Genomic DNA, 16,354 nt, shown 5'->3' with positions numbered 1-16,354 from the left:
GGAATGATGAAATGTGTCATTCTTTCAAAGCACTCACAAGACAATTGTGAAGGGGCTGAAATGATTGTTGGACTGTTGTTTGGACTGCGAGCCATAGCTCCCTGCAAGATGTTGCCCAGGTTTGCCTGCAAGGAATGCTTTTTGTGTCAGCTTGCATGACAAGAACTGATTCCCAAGTCAACGGGTGTGGGATCAGAGCGACCTTTGGAGCACAATGGCTGCCAGCGCAGGGCTCTTCATCAGGGCTTGTCAGGCAAGCCCCTATACACCACACTGTTGATCCCTGAGATGGGGTTAAGAGGGTTGTGTGCCACTGAAATCACAGTAATGCATACGGATTCAAGCCTGGTGCCACTGAACACATCTACACAAGACTGTACCCACCAATCAGACGCAAACATTCAAACACGTGGCTATAATGTCATGTGGGATAGTCTAACCTTTATTGGACAGGCTGTCATTGAATGAATGATAAATCTGAAGAACATATTTTGAACTCTTCTAGTCACCTTTGTCTTAAGTATCAAATGAAGCAACACTACATAGTCTGTCCACTTGAACCTTCTTTACTTGCCTGTTATTCATTCACTTACAGTAATTGCTTCTCCTTGTCAGGGTCATGGTGGTCTGGAGCCTATCCCAGAATAACTGGGCGCTAGGTTAGGGGTACAACTTGGAAAACATACCAGTCCACTGAGGGGGAACCACGCAGAAACACAGACACATACTGCAGGCAATTCAGAGTCACTGATAAACCTGACACCTTTAGACTGTGGGAGGAAACACACAAAGGTGGCAAGAACATCCAAACTCCACGCAGACCGAACAGGATTCAGACCCGTGCAGGTGCTGCGAGGCAACGTTGCTTTCCACTGTGCCACTCTGCTGCTCGCTGAACATCTCTGTACGAGCTCAGTCACACTACGCTACACACCTGTATTAATGTGGAGCCTCTTCAGATATTATAGCTCTAATGGCAGTTTATGAGTTTAAATGAGTCTTAATTTAATATGTATGTTAATCTGAGTGCTGACTCTTTTAATTGGCTGTCTAATTAAATAAACACCCATTAAATATGCATGTTTAAACAACCTGGCTGTGTGCTCAGTGTGCATCCTGGAGAGAAAGATGAAAAATATCAACTGTGTTTGTTTACACCAGTATGTGACATCACACCACATGTCTTCAGGGCTATTATGACTGGAATGGGGAAACAGAGAATACAGTGAGGATGAATGAGGGAACAGCACAGTCTCCTATTGCAGCACAGAAGAAGTGGTCCCAGGAAAACTGCATAACCTTGCCAACACGCATAAACATACAGGCCTGCCTCGTACAGGAGCGCCCTTAGCAGTGGTCTGCATTCTACTGATATAATTAACCAATAACTGTAAATAAATATTGCATATACAGTAAAACCCACAAGAGCTGCTTCCTTCTCTGCCAGTTTTTGGAAACACTTTTAGTTTGACATGTCTCCCTTGCCATGCTCCCGTCAGCCTGATGTCTGTTGACAGTGGGGTTTAACAGTAGCTTGTGGTCACCAGAGGCCAAGGCCTTTGAGATGCAATTCCTTCTAATAAAATGACCGAAGGCGCAGAGAGACTTTGTTAAGTAACAAGCCTCACTAATGAGTCTGGAAAGTCCACTCTCCTTTGTTTTGCACACAAAAAAAATCAAGAAGGTAAAATTAGAAACTGAGATATTTTGAGAAGGGTGTGCGTGTGTAAAACTCTTTCCTGTCTGTCTGAGACCGGGCCAAGGGAAGTGACCAGCGCCCACAGTCATTCTAGCGTGTGTGTGTTTGTGTGTGTGAAAGGAAATAGGACTTGAGACAAGTTACACACTTCGCCTGCTCTCTACTCACCCCGCTCCTCTACGTTAATTGGCTTTGGATAAAACCAGAAGCATTTCCCAGTCCGTGCAGATACTGAATGAATGGCGAATGCAAATAAGCAGAGCTTCTCCAAGCATGACCTTAATTTGCTCTGCCATCTGTGGGGGCCTGCAAAGACACAGTAACGCGGGACCTGCTTCTCCAGGGAGGTCTGAGGAGGGGCCTAGTGTCATGGAAAGGACATTCCCCCTTTTCATTTCTGTGTGCCAGAGAAGGAACACACCCTTGAGTTCATCCTGCTCCAGGCAGCTCCACTTGGATGGAAGTGGATAAGTTCTCCCTGTTTACTGATAGCTGTGACAATACAAAAACAAAGATATAAGCCGTAATGTCTTACCAGATGTGGCTGCGGAACTTTCACAAAATGACAGGCTTTTATAAGCAGTATTTTATGTACTATGATTAAATGAACAGTCATGCAAACATATGCTACATCTACACCGAGAGTTTGTCAGGAAACATGGTTATGAATTTTGGTTTTGAATGGTTGCTCCTCAAGTCATGGGACACTGATCTGCCCAAATCAATAAACATGCATAACACAGTGAGCTTTCTGAAGTTAACTGTGGCCTCCTATGTGCAAGGCCACCAGACAAGGGACAAGCGGTCTTATTTTGACTTTGACTAAATAGCGGTAAATGCTATTGGTCTCTCTCTCTCTCACAGACACATGTATGCACACACACACACACACACACACACACACACACACACAAACACACACACAGAGTCCTGGGTTTGCAATGATCTAGTTACATTGGTTTGTTTATGTGTGTGTTCTTATTAATACTGTATGAAAGGCAGGGGATTGTATGCAGGGGCTCTGGGATGTAGAGGTTTAAACCTCTAAAATAAATCAATTCCATGTGTCACATTTGTTTAGAGATACAAGGAAATGAAGTGAGCTCCACTAAGCTCAGTAAATGCCTTGCTGAGAATCCCGGTGCTGTACACTACACTATAAGCAGTGACACGCATCCTTATCTATGAGCTATCTGACACGTCTGGTCCAGAAGCGGAGATTTTGTAGTTTGTTCACAAACTGTAATTGTGCTCACTGCCAAGCCATCTGGGAAATGCAGACGCCTTATGTTCTTAAATGCTAGTCCTCAATTGCTGCAATGTATAAAAATGGCTGCTGGGTTTTCACTTGACAAATCTGCAGGTTATACACCTGGAAGTAAACTGGAGAAAAGAGTTTACTGACAACTGGACATTTTGTAATGTAACCTCTATCCATTTGTGTGTGCAGTTAACAGCGGGGGGGGCACAGTGGGTTTTACTGGGTCCTGCTCTCCGGTGGGTCTGGGGTTCAACTCCCGCTTGGGGTGCCTTGTTATGGACTCGCATCCTGTCCTTGGTGTGTCCCCTCCCCCTCCAGCCTTGCCCCCTGTGTTGGCTCTGGCTCCCCGTGACCCCACATGGGACAGGCGGTTTCAAACAATGTGTGTGTGTGTGTGAGTTAACAGCAGCCCTATTCTTTCAGTTAAGCAGTGTGCAAATTTAGAAAGAAGTATTCAGACTCTCAAACATTCCTTATTTCCAGAAAACAAATGAAACACATTTAATCATTTTCATTTGAAGCTGCAGTTATAATTTGAATGAGAATTTCCACAAGATGAATTATGCATTCTGGTGTTTTCATTTTTTAGCTGCATACATACTTTTTTGTGGCATTCAGTTCACACTCACCGGTACGTTAACAGTAACCACAATAAAAGATAAGAGTGAGACACACTGTACCCAACAGTGACCTATGAACAAGGATCAGACTTTCCCCGTGATGGACTAATTGCAAAAAACAAGAACTTCCCAGCGGTAACCTCCCATCCAAATTTGGACTGACAGTGAACTCAACTAAGAAGGAAGAGACCTCCCAGAGTCCAGAAAAAACAATCGTCCCGATGGGGAAAAAAAGAAACTGGAAGCAGGTGAAGACTACAGAGGAAAGGGGAGGTTTCAAGGCACAGCAAAGAAATCAAATGCTACTGACAGACTTGTGCTCAGACAGGCGTCGCTGTATTGTCATTATTAAAATAACACGGCATGTGATGGCGAGACACTAGGAAAAAGCTGATCGAAATGAAATTTCGGTTTGAGGTAAATCAGTAACTTTTTCCACCTGAAAGCGCTTGTCACACTGGAAACACTTAAGTGCAAGCAACATTTAATGCCAATCAATATGTTCGTCTGGACTAAATAGTCCCTAATTTACCTCTGAATCACTGTTAGAATTGCTCCTCTTTTTCCGAAATACCACTCGCTGTGATAATTTGTACTGTTATCTAGTCACAGCCTCTTATCCGAACACCACGACAGACACACCTGAACTCAAACTAAAAAAATGCTTCTCCAAGACATACAGATGTGCTGCAGAGATTTTCATGTCAGGCCCAATATTTTTACAATCACGCTGAAAGTAAGCTTTTCTGAGGGACTGAACGTCCATCTGACTTAACTGAGCAGGTCATCAAAAATATAACATACTGTGCTGTCCACAGCACAAAGCTGATTCATTTCTGCTCCTTTTCTTTGTTTTATGCAGCTCATTAGGAAAGCTCTTTAATGCTTATTTTTCGTTGTTAAATAACAATGACACAGAGACCGCAACCTTTAAAACCAGAAGTGACACACCGCTGACTTCCTACTGAAAGTAGAAATGATATTGAAAAGTCCGACTCGGCGACACAACTGGCCTTTAGAAAGAGAGACATTTTTGTAAGTGAAGATGCACGTTCAGGACTTTTTATTTTCAAAGTTGACATTTCATACAGACTATATTTGAATGAAGCAGAGCTGGGGCATCCATTAATCTCTCTGCGAATAAGAATCATAAGAATCAGCACCTTTTGCACACCCTCTACATTTTGATGTTTCCAATGATAAACCCCCAGCCGCATACCTCCGCCAATTCCCCCACCTCACCCCCAACCGCATCGGGAGAGAGGAGGAAGGAGGTGTGAGGATGTGAGAGTGAGGACACAGTGTTCGTCTTCGCTGCTGCAGGGTCCCTTGCAGCAACTCCCCCCGCGCCCGGAATTATGTGAAGAATTAGAGCTTTCCTTCAAGGGAGGCCGGCATGTCAGTCACATGGCTCTCATTCCCTTTGAAGGCCAAGCTAGTTGCCAAGGCAATGCCCCCTCTTCCCTCCCCAGAACACAGCTTCCTTCTCTTCTATTGAAACCCACCAGAGTGAATCTCTCTGAACGGGGGGGAGGGAGACTTAAACCTGTGCTGGAGGGTACCTGCACCTGGACTCCGGAGGAACCGCTGCCTAGTGAATCAGCCCTCCTAAGAAAGTCTCCAACACTTCAACAGGCAGCACGTAACCTAGGAACTGGGTGTGGAGGAAGGAGTCGAACCTAAGCAGTCTTTCTTAAAGCAGGGGACAGAGGGGGCACAAGGGCTCCAGCAGAGTGTGTTTCCCTGCTGTGCAGAAGAAAGCCAAACTCAGGATTTCCACACTCCAGTCATAAACAAAAGCCCTTCTGATAGTCTTTCTGCCTCAAAGACCTGGATGACTGCTCAGTCATGTGACCACCAAGTGGCTCCCTGTTGTTTGCACATGTGTCAAAGGCTCTCACGGACACACACGCACACACACACAAACACACACACACACACACACACACACACACACACACACACAAAGCAGCTCACTCTGTTCTTGGGGTTGACCACATTCCTGCAGTCTGTTGTTTCACTGCAAGGGAATTCAGTCATCCCAGCCCAAGACTGCAGGCATCGCATTTCATATTTATCTGACAGATGTTCTTCTCTAAGCTTCAGGAACTCTGCTTATTAAGGCCAAATCTATAAGCTTTGTTTCCCCAGTTATACAACTTGTGCTGATCCTCAGTTTGATCATTTCTGTGTCAGTTACAAAAATCCTTGAATGGCAACAATGGTGAGGGCAACCAAACTCCAACAGGCATTCACTGTACCTACTACTCCTCTCCTTGTAAAAACAGAAATTTTTATGATTGTAGAAATATTGGGCTTGACACGAAACTCATAAAACAAGCTCCATTTTCCTCACCTCAGTGAGCACAATATTCTCTAAACACAACCTCAGCATTGAGACAGTGCTTTAAAAATGTTGTGGGAATGTTACTTCGCTGAGCCAAGTGTTGCTATGTTGCGCAGGGCCGTAACCCATGCTCAGTACCTAAAGTGTCCATCCAAAGTGTCCATCCAACCATCCACCTTTAAAAAGCACTTGTCCCAAGTAGGGCTGCGGTGCAGCAGAGCCAATGCTGGAAGCACTGGACACAAGGCTGAGGGATAACATCCTGGCAGGACACCAGTCCATCACAGGGTAGCCATAAATGCACACATTCTCCCATTCACAGCCTAAAGGCAACTTTACTGTCATCAATTCGCCTGAACTGCATGTATTTGGACTGTGGGATGAAAGCAGAACACCCAGAGGAAACTCACACAGACTCCATGGAGACTCAGAAGGATTGAGCCCAAGGTCTCTTGCCCCATCCAAGCGCCATGAGGCGGCAGCACTACTCGCACCAAAAGTGCAGTTTTAAAATAAATGAAAAGAAACATCCAAATTGATCTCCACTCCTCAGTGGATCTCTCCAGTCTTCTCAGACACAGCTTCTCCCTCTTGGACCCCCGCCTGGTGTCTCTGCACACAGGAATACGAAGCCACGGAAAAACATGTCACGCAAGACGGAGCCCATTGTGCTGAGGAGAGAACAGATGGGAATCCACACAATGCGCAGCTCTCTTTCTGTTCGCTTGCTCTCTGTGCACTTTTGATTGATTAGCAAAACAAATTGTGGAGCCGCCTCCTTTTCATCCCTCGTCTGTCGCAGGGAATGCGCTGCGATCAGGCGTACCTGGTGTGTGGGCAGGGTGCAACTTTTCAGCAGTGTTGCCAACAGGACAATATGGGAAGGGTCACCAGTATGAATGAATGTAAAAATGGCTCAGGAATTTCTACCCCATTTTCCAGTGCTGTCCAGAGCAAGGAGGCTTTCTCTGATGACATAGACAGAAGCACTGTTCACCTTATTGCCCACAGACCCACAATACCACAAAGCCCTTGTCACAGCTTTTCATTCATCGTTTGGCAATCCCTTGTTGCAGAATCTGAGACACCATGTCTGTGTATGTGTCTGCGTGTTTGTCCAACCTAGCTGAGAGACAGAGAATGGCTGAGAAACTGGTGAGCCCTGTAAGGTGATGAAACAGAACAGGAAGAGACATGCTCCAAGCAGACCTCACCTTTGCAAGGGAGTCAAACTGGTCTGACAGCAGTATAGCCCGACTAGCTGGGGGCACGTGGCGGCAGGGATATATTAGGTAAACGGGGTATGGGGTATTATGTGGGGCTGGCAGCTTCTCCACAGGTGTGGAGAATGTGCCCCTACTCCACCCCCACCTGGGAGGGTGCACGGTCCCATTTAAATTTCACTTTATCTCCAGAGTGACAATTAATGCTGCCTGTATCTGCTAGGACCCTCAGCCAGGAGCCAGCTCCAGCCCAGCTGATAGACAGGAGTTTAATTAAAGCAGGCCCTTCAGCACTGGGCGTTTAAGACTGCTGCTGGTAGGAAGTGGGGTGGGGGGCTAAGAGACTCCACAGATATCAGTAACAACATTACACCAGGTTGCAAAATTGCTGCTGGACCTATCTCATACTTTGTACTGACGTCATCCCCATCGTCCAGTTTCTCGTGGGCTCCCGTGAAGCTCCACGAGACAGGCCTACCTACTCTGGACGGAGATAAATTACCGCCGTTCCAAATCAACAGGCGTACTGGGTGAAATGATAGACTTGAGTTTAATTTGACCGTGAGAAAGCCCATTTGTCGAGTGTGAGTATATATTTACCTATGACTGACAGATATGACATTTTCAATTTTCGTGCGCTCCTCGTCTGCAATCTTGCCAAAGCATGCCGTGTTCCTCCTGTCTGCTGGTCCACGCAGGCACTTTTCATCTTAGGCTTTTTCCCTGGGTCATTAGATCAATATGTACGGAACAAAGATACTTATCTAGTGCCATGTGAATAAAGTCAATGTGCTTTTTTAGCACTTCAATGTAATTTCACATTGATGGCTAACCTAAAGATAAAAAAGCACTTGAAAATGAGACATGAGATGGAATATTTGAACAGTTTAGAATTAGAGCCTATCCTTCTGGTAAAAAGTACCGACATCTGTGTATTATATCAATACTAGCAGAGGCATGGTCATTCCTTCCAAATGTAGTTGCTTGAAAATAGGTTTACCAACCTCTGTGCACATAAACTGACATCAAATCAAAATAAATCTTAAGAAAGGTGTGTATACCTATATGAGTAACTCAGGTGTGGGAAGATTTTGGTTTTCTTCAAAAAGTAAAAAGAAAAAAAAAAAAAAAAAAAGTAATTCAACACATGTCAAAACAAGACTTCAAGAGCGCAATGATTTAAAGGCATGGGGGTGAGGGGGCGCAGTGGGTTAGACCACAGTCCTGCTCTCCGGTGGGTCTGGGGTTCAAGTCCTGCTTGCGATGGAGGGGTGTCCCGTCCTGGGTGTGTCCCCTCCCCCTCCGGCCTTACGCCCTGTGTTACCAGGTAGGCTCCGCGACCCCGTATGGGACAAGTGGTTCTGAAGATGTGTGTGTGATTTAGAAGTTATGATTTTTCCTTAATGACTTAATGGAATGAAAGGCATCTTGTGCAAAACCACATTTGTTTCCAAAGGGATGTGAAGAAAGTCACCAAACACAGATGGCCCCGGGAACATGAGAACATGAGATGTTTACAAGCAGGGATGTTCTAGTTCTGCCTCCCATCTGATTTCTGTCCTGTGAGTAACTACCAGTGAAGAAGGGACAGGGTGGGTTGACATGTGGGTCTCCCAGGTGTGGTGGGTTGCGAGTTCATGTAGAGGTTCTACAAAGGGAGAAGGACAGCAGGAGCCCTGTTCAAAAACCTCCTTGTCTCTCTGGCAACAAAGACTCCCCATCATTGTTCTCAAACAAAGTGCACCAGACGATGCAACAGACAATCTAGAAAATCTCTTCTGATATTTTTAATACGAAAAAAAAAAGAAAAAGAAAATGAATGCCACAGAATAGGGGGCGCGGTGGTGCAGCAGCATTTGGCTCTCTGGTGGGTCTGGGGTTCGAGTCCTGCTTGGGGTGCCTTGCGATGGACTGGCATCCTATCCTGGGTGTGTCCCCTCCCCCTCCAGCCTTGCACCCTGTGTTGCTGGGTTAGGCTCCGGTTTGTCGCGACCCTGCTTGGGATGAGTGGTTTCAGACAGTGTGTGTGTGTGTGTGTGTGTGTGTGTGTGTGTGTGTGAATGCCAAGACAATATATCTTCCAAATATATGACATTTTACAGTATTTACAAAGTTTAACAATGTATGTACTATATTAGAAGGAAGATATAAAGAAGTCTGTTTTAGCCTTTTTGATTGTGGAGCGTCGGTTAAGCTTTAATTAGCTTACATCGGAGCAAGGTAAAATCATGGAGCAGCTGTCCTTTGAAAAGCACATGGGACGGCATGTTTGCAGAATGGACTTGAACCCCTTGCTCATCCCCAATTTGTGAAAAACTACACACACTGACTGCATGACACTGCAAATCAGTGATCTCTAACTCAGTACCCAGCAGGTCATGTTATGTGCCTAGCTTGACTGGTCCAATTAGTAGTTAATTATCAGCACTATCAATATTGTTTTTTTTTTCTTTTTTTTTTAAAGGAGCATTTAAACACACAAGATCCACCAATAAATGAGTGTGAGATGCATGCTACAGACTCTGGACTATGCCCTTTCTCCACAGTACCTCAAACACCAAGCGTCATGGCAGGTTGCTATACTCTCACCTCTCCCAATCCCCCAAAGAAAGGGAGTCGAAGCAGCTAAAACGGAACTCAAAGCGTTCAATCTGTATGTAAATTTAGGGAGGGATTATTGAGCTCTTTGGGAGGCCTAAAATAGCAGGCTGGTGGTTGTTATTCTGGCACAAATGCAGCAAAAGGGTTCCCCATTGCGTCTCTTTGCCCGATAAGAAGGCTAGGGGTGACATTACAACGGTAATGAATTTTGATCCTGAAATGGAAACTGTAAGCCCTGAGAGTGCATACAGAATTGAACCGAGGTTCTGGCCACGACCCTGAACCCAGTGGGAAGGAGGGATCCCTGGTCCTCAGGGGCATTTGCCAATGTGTGAGACACACGTGTGGTGATACACTGGAACAATGTACCTTCTCTGCTGCAACTGCAGCAGCAGCTGAACTGTCAGCGTCTGTCCCGGCCATGTACCTCTGGCAGACAAGCAGGCCGGCGAAGAGCTTAGGGGGTTTGCAGAAGCAGTGTAACCAAGGCAGCCTGGATTACGGAAGCACTCTAGGGCACAGTTAGAGCGACATCCCAGTGAGATCTACAACTGCCTCCCATGACAATGCCAGGCTTCTTTACACCCTGACAGTTTTCTAGAGCAGCAAGGAATGTCACATGACCAATTAAAGCAAAACACACACTGCTGGAATTCCATCAGTTTGCAGGGTAGGACTCGAGTCAGTAACTTACATTTACTTCTAACACATTTTCTCTATTATCTACTAATCTTTGATATTAAAAAAGATACTGCAAAATGCCCATAGCACACATTTTATAACTGTACTGATAACATCACTTCGCTCAAACATAATGTGTCACACGACCTCATTAAAAGACACTTCTGGACTTATGAGGTAGTTACACGGCATTATTAGCAACGATTAATACAGACAGGGACAAAGAAAGCTAATCATATAAACAATGCAAGAATGGAACAAACACTTCTTTAAACACAAAAGCAGCAAAGTCACGGCTGCATTGAGGCAGGATGGAGTGTTGATAACAGCTGAACCAGGTCTACAGCTGCCATTCATGTACAGCACACCTCTGAATCAGTACAGGCTCACTAGTCTAGCCATCGTAGAGAACAGGACCTTACAGTGGACTGCGTAAAGTTTCTGGACCTTGACCCTGTTGTCTTGTGGTCTGCATTAGTCCATGGGCAGTAATTAAATGAATTAAGGCAGCCTCGCTAGTCATGCCCCCTGTATTAGTCTGTTTCTATGCATGACTATCTCTCACATTCACTGTCAAGTTTGTCTCATGACTCTGAGCTACAGACATGAACTTTCTCTCAAGAAAGTTTGAAAAGAGGAAAATAAGCAATTCTGTTTCTTGTGTGCATATGTGTCTCTTTTGGATGATGCTGATCACAGTCATTGTAGAGAGGGTGGGAAAGCTTGAGCCATATGAGGCATTACACATCGTGCCTTGCTTTAGTGTTGTTTGTGTTACACATTCCATCATAAACATCCACAGAATTCCATCTGCCTGCTGTCTCAATAAACACAAGCAATATCTTTCCTAACCAGTTTTTCTTAGAACAGATATAGGCCTACTGTGTGCAGTAAATCACTAACTCTTCCTCTTTAGCCTCTCTTCTTGTGCAGTGTTGAGTTTCTGTCAGCAAAAATTAAAGTGCCTCCAGTATAAATGAGGAATATTTTATATGGAACATAATGACTGAAATGATGCGAGTAAAATTTTAATCACAGACGACCTCCACTCACACACTGACAGCCTGAAATGATTTACAAAGTGATTTATAAGGACTGGAGTCCTCGGATAAAATGACGGTGGTTACATGGACAGAGATGAAATAACTTCCTGTGGAACTTCCGCTGTAACAGCACTTCTCACTTCCTATTTGTGACATTAAGGAAACTCAAATGGAATAGTGCATCAACAGAAAAATGTACAGTGCTGCTTGAAAATATGTAAACAAAATTCAAATCTATAAACAAAATGAAATCTAAGTGTTAAATCTTTAAATTAACTTCAAAAATGGACAAATAATTATGATTTACACATCTGACTTTACTTACGTATTGCCACGCCCACACCATTGGCATAACCAGATACACCTGGGACCCGGCAGGATATAAGGCAGAAGCGAACGTAGAAGGACGCGGAACCTTATTTGCCAACTGCTCACTCGTCCTGAGTCAGCTTACCTGTCGCTTCTGCTCCTTGTTTCACCTCCCGAGTCTGTCTCCCGAAACCCCTTCCGGTTCTGTGACCTGATCAGTTTACTCGTGTTTTGACTTATTGCCTGTGTTCACCGACCATGATTCTGGATTTCCTGTTGTACGACGTTTGCAGTCCAAAGACCCAAGCCTGTCCCTGACTACGGTTCCTGTCCGGCCCCGGAATAAATTCCTGTGCACTCCGCAATTGAGTCTGCCTTCTCCTTCCCAGACGAAACCATGGCACGTATTTGGTTTAACAAATGCAATTTGGGGTTCACTTATTTTTGCACTTGCACTACTTTCGTTTTTCTACTACACGCATGATTTCCTTTAAGCAAACAATTCCATAATTGGTCATTACACATCTATTATGTCCGATGAGAAAGACTGCTTTTCATTAAATAGCAATTTCTTGGCAAAACTAAAGGACACAAGGGCTTCTCATACTTTCAGACACCACAGTACATGTTAGTGCACGCACAACTCATTTACTGTTAAAGAAGCAACACAACCAACCTTAGTTAGTTCAATACTAGAAATGTCAGCACTTTTATTTACTGAAGTTATGGCAGTGTCTGTCAGTTGACATTCTATGCTAATACACAAGGCCTGGACTGTTCAATTTATGATAATTGGTTTTAAAGGGCAACTGTTTCAGAACTGATTTTATTATACTGTATTAAAATGTATATTCCAATAATAAACTGGAGGTGCATCTTACACATTTCCACCATGATTTATAGACCCATAACTTCTATCTCTCACCCCTGGGATTCAATAAGAGGCCACCTCCAGTAACGGAAGACTCACGACATTTAGGCCATATATATTCATATATGTATATATAGACGTGTGTTGCTTAACGACGGGGAAACATTCTGAGAAATGCGTCGTTAGGCAATTTCGTCACTGTGGGAACATCATAGAGTGCACTTATACAAATCTAGATGGTATAGCCTCGATGCAGTCAAGAGATGCGGTAAACACAACATTTATGACGCTGCTGCCGGCGTAACACAGCATACTGTTTTACAGTATACTTCATAAGTAACTATGGGTACTCTGCATTCTGCATGACTCGGTCCTCTGGGCAGAAACAATGCACACACTGCAACAAGTCAGGCAGCTTTGCTGTACCCAGCATGACCCAGCACCTTCCTCTAGCACTTCCTGGCACAACAGGAAGGCTGCTGTTGGGATCAACACTGATCCTTGGGTCATGCCTGAAACAGGACCTTAGATGACGTGAACCATGACTGCCTGATTCATCCACAATGGGACAAGAGCGAAAGCACTGCTGCATTCAGAGTTTCCTCTCCCTTTATCTGTCTCGGTACTTTCATTTCAGTCACTTCTGCTTTCCTCTGGGGCAGAAATACTGTGTGGGCCCCAAAAAAGTATTATCCAGAAGGAACCAGAGTTCAACTTGGTGGTGCACTCACCGCAGGTACCAGTAGCTTGCGGACCTCCTCCACAGCCCGTTTCAGCTTTATTTCTGCCCGGTTCTGAGCATCTTCCACAGTGATAAGAACGTGCAGGTCCTCGTTGAGATGCTCCCAGTTCGGCTTGCCTCGATTCTGCTCCTCCTGAAAATGATTAAATGGAAAGAGAAGAAAAAACAAATAAGGCTTTGTTTGCTGGACTGAAGAAATAAGAGTGAAGTCACCATTCACTGCATTTGGCAAAAATAAAATTCAAAGAAGAAGCTACCACAGAATCACTCTGGAGAACTAAACAACATAAGAACATCAAACCTACGTGGTATACCTGTGTAGTCATAACATATACTGCAGATCCAGTGAAATGCTCTATGAAGTACACATACACACACACTTTTCAGAACCGCTCGTCCCATATGGGGTCGCGGGGAACCGGAGCCTACCCGGTAACACAAGGCATAAGGCCGGAGGGGGAGGGGACACACCCAGGACGGGACGCCAGCCCGTCGCAAGGCACCCCAAGCGGGACTCGAACCCCAGACCCACCAGAGAGGAGAACTGGGGTCCAACCCACTGTGCCACCGTACCCCCCTGCTCTATGAAGTATAATGACAAAAACCCTATGCCAGGAGTGAGCCATTCCAGTTAAAGGCATGCCATCCTTCTAAGAGCTTCTGTCTGCAATGTTAGTTCTGAAAATTTTTTCTATAGACAAAAAAAATTGTTGCATTCAAAAAGGTTGCCAGCCAAGAAGAGGATGTTCACAGTGACTTTACCTTCATGAATATGTTTCCGATTTCACTACCTTTGCTTTGTACACTTGGTTTTATTTTTTTGCTTTACTAATTTGTTGTATTTGCAGTGAAAAATGTAGATGTTACAGACTGACAGACCTGTGAAGCACAGGAAGGAAAATGTTGAGCGTATCAGTTCTGAATCCAAAACAGCTATTGATCAATAATACCAACAGTAAGATATAAAGTCATACACTTCCATGACAACTCACCTACAACATCAAAGTGATGGCTCTGGTAGCAGTAATGGGAATCAGAGCATTAAAGTGGGACAGCAGAAAAAGCAATCAAAAATGAGAGAGTCAACCGTGGCACTGTGAAAAAGTTATTCAATGTGAATATTCAATAGTTTGACTGCAGTTTTTGCAGTGTTTTTCAGTGACATGACCTAATAGTGTCAGCCATTCCTCATCAGACTCAGTAGTGTAAAGAGAGGATTGATGAATTGGAGACACACTCGCGTATGAAAAATAATACAAAGGTGGGAGGAGATCCAGGCAAAGATAGAAAACAATCACAGGACAATAACGAAGCCATGTTCCTATTTCATTTCGATGCACACAAAAAGCTGTGGCCCGCTCCTTCTGTCTGGAATATAAAGGACGTCGAGCTGTGGTGTGAATAAACACATTCTTGTGTGTGAATTACTATTCACCATTTTACCACTCAGCAATCTATATCATCTTTTTGTACTCGCCATATTTCCCTGCACTGCGTTTGCATAACTGTAAAGCATCCATCCAAACAAATCAAAAGACAGTGTCACAAATCCCTCATGTGATGGCATCCCTTCTTCAGCAAGTATTTAGAAAAGAAATACACAAAAACATGGCAGCCCTGCTAGAAATGCTTTTCACTATTTTTCACTATATCCACTATATCACAGAAGCAAAAGAGTATCTCTCTTAAGTTATTTTCATAACATTTCAAGATCTTCTTTTAACTAAACTAAGTGTGTTTACAAACGTGATCAGCATTTCAACTGATGTGCTACTTTTGTTTAAGAGTCCAGGACCTTGGTATATCTCTCAATGCCAAACAGCAGCAGTATGCTCAGCACAGGTGCACTAAAGCTCGTGACTTAGATCACCTTCTTCAAACTCCCTTGGTCATGGCTGTACGCTACTTGATACCGACCGATATGTAAAAATAACCCTGGTGTGATGGAATACAAACCCAAGATTGTCCGGTTACTACATACAAGAACAACGGAGAAACACAAACCCTAAAGCAGGTAATAAACAAATTGGGAGTTTTTAAATCTCTTTTGATTATCTGGGGGGTGTGATGGCACAGCAGTGCGGCGGGTTCGGCTGGTGCCTGCTGTGTGGCAGGACTGGGGTTCGAGCCCTGCTTCTCGTGCCTTGCGACAGACTGGCGTCCAGTCCTGGATGTGCCCTGTGTTGCAGGGTAAGGCTCCAGCTCGCCATGTCCCTACTCAGGACAAGTGGTTATAGATGGATGTCATGGGGTCTTCTGATTATCACCTTGATGTCTGAAGACACTTTAACATGCTACACTTCCTGACAGAGCTCTAACTGCCACATGAGCAACAACAGGAACAAGTTGGTCAATGGACCTACAGAGGAACAGCTATGGAAACACTCCTCTCATGTAGGCTGTGTGACAATGGCAGATACATTCCAACCCTCACTGGACAAGCTCTGACCTGTTACTCCCACTTGCTACTTTCTGGCCAAACAGCATGCATTGTAGCACAGCTCCTGACACACACAGGCATATAGACATCACTGGGTCTTCTTGTTGTCAATAAAAAATATATTAGTCTGCCTGTCCACATATTTGAAGAAAAAAACTGCTTCTTCAAAGTGGAAATTAAAAATTGATGTCAGTTAGTGAACACTTTCATTCTTCCTTCGTTCTGCGTTGAGCTGCACTGGTTGCATAACATAATAAGCCAAAATATGCAGATCTACACTCTGAACAATGAAGAACACAGACAGAGAACTACTCAACTAGACAACCAGGTTAATGAAAAAGTCAAGTGATTATTATGACATTATTCAGCTTTCTACTATTCAGTTTTTTGTAGCCTAATGCTGGGAACAGGGATGTAAACCAGGAAACTAGCATTATTTCTACAATTTGCGTAAACAAAGTTTATTTTTAGTTGCTTTTAGAAAAAAGGAAATAGCTGTTTCTTTACTAAAGCTATA

General features: G+C 44.2%; 1 protein-coding gene across 7 annotated transcripts in view; it reads right to left on the bottom strand.

The window, feature by feature from the left end:
• qkib (QKI, KH domain containing, RNA binding b) overlaps nt 1-16,354 on the bottom strand; it is a 65,103-nt gene that overhangs the window by 12,259 nt on the left and 36,490 nt on the right. For all 7 annotated transcript variants that reach the window (XR_001964821.2, XR_001964822.2, XM_018724900.2 and 4 more), the window contains exon 4: nt 13,387-13,530. Coding sequence is in view for 5 of the 7 variants with exons in the window: in XM_018724900.2 (XP_018580416.1) it covers nt 13,387-13,530 (144 nt within the window). In the remaining 2 variants the exon portion in view is untranslated. The remainder of the gene's footprint in view (nt 1-13,386; nt 13,531-16,354) is intronic.

The sequence above is a fragment of the Scleropages formosus genome, chromosome 8 (assembly GCF_900964775.1).
Source record: "Scleropages formosus chromosome 8, fSclFor1.1, whole genome shotgun sequence".
NCBI classification, from domain to species: Eukaryota; Metazoa; Chordata; class Actinopteri; order Osteoglossiformes; family Osteoglossidae; genus Scleropages; species Scleropages formosus.
This window is presented reverse-complemented; position numbering and strand designations above follow the sequence as displayed.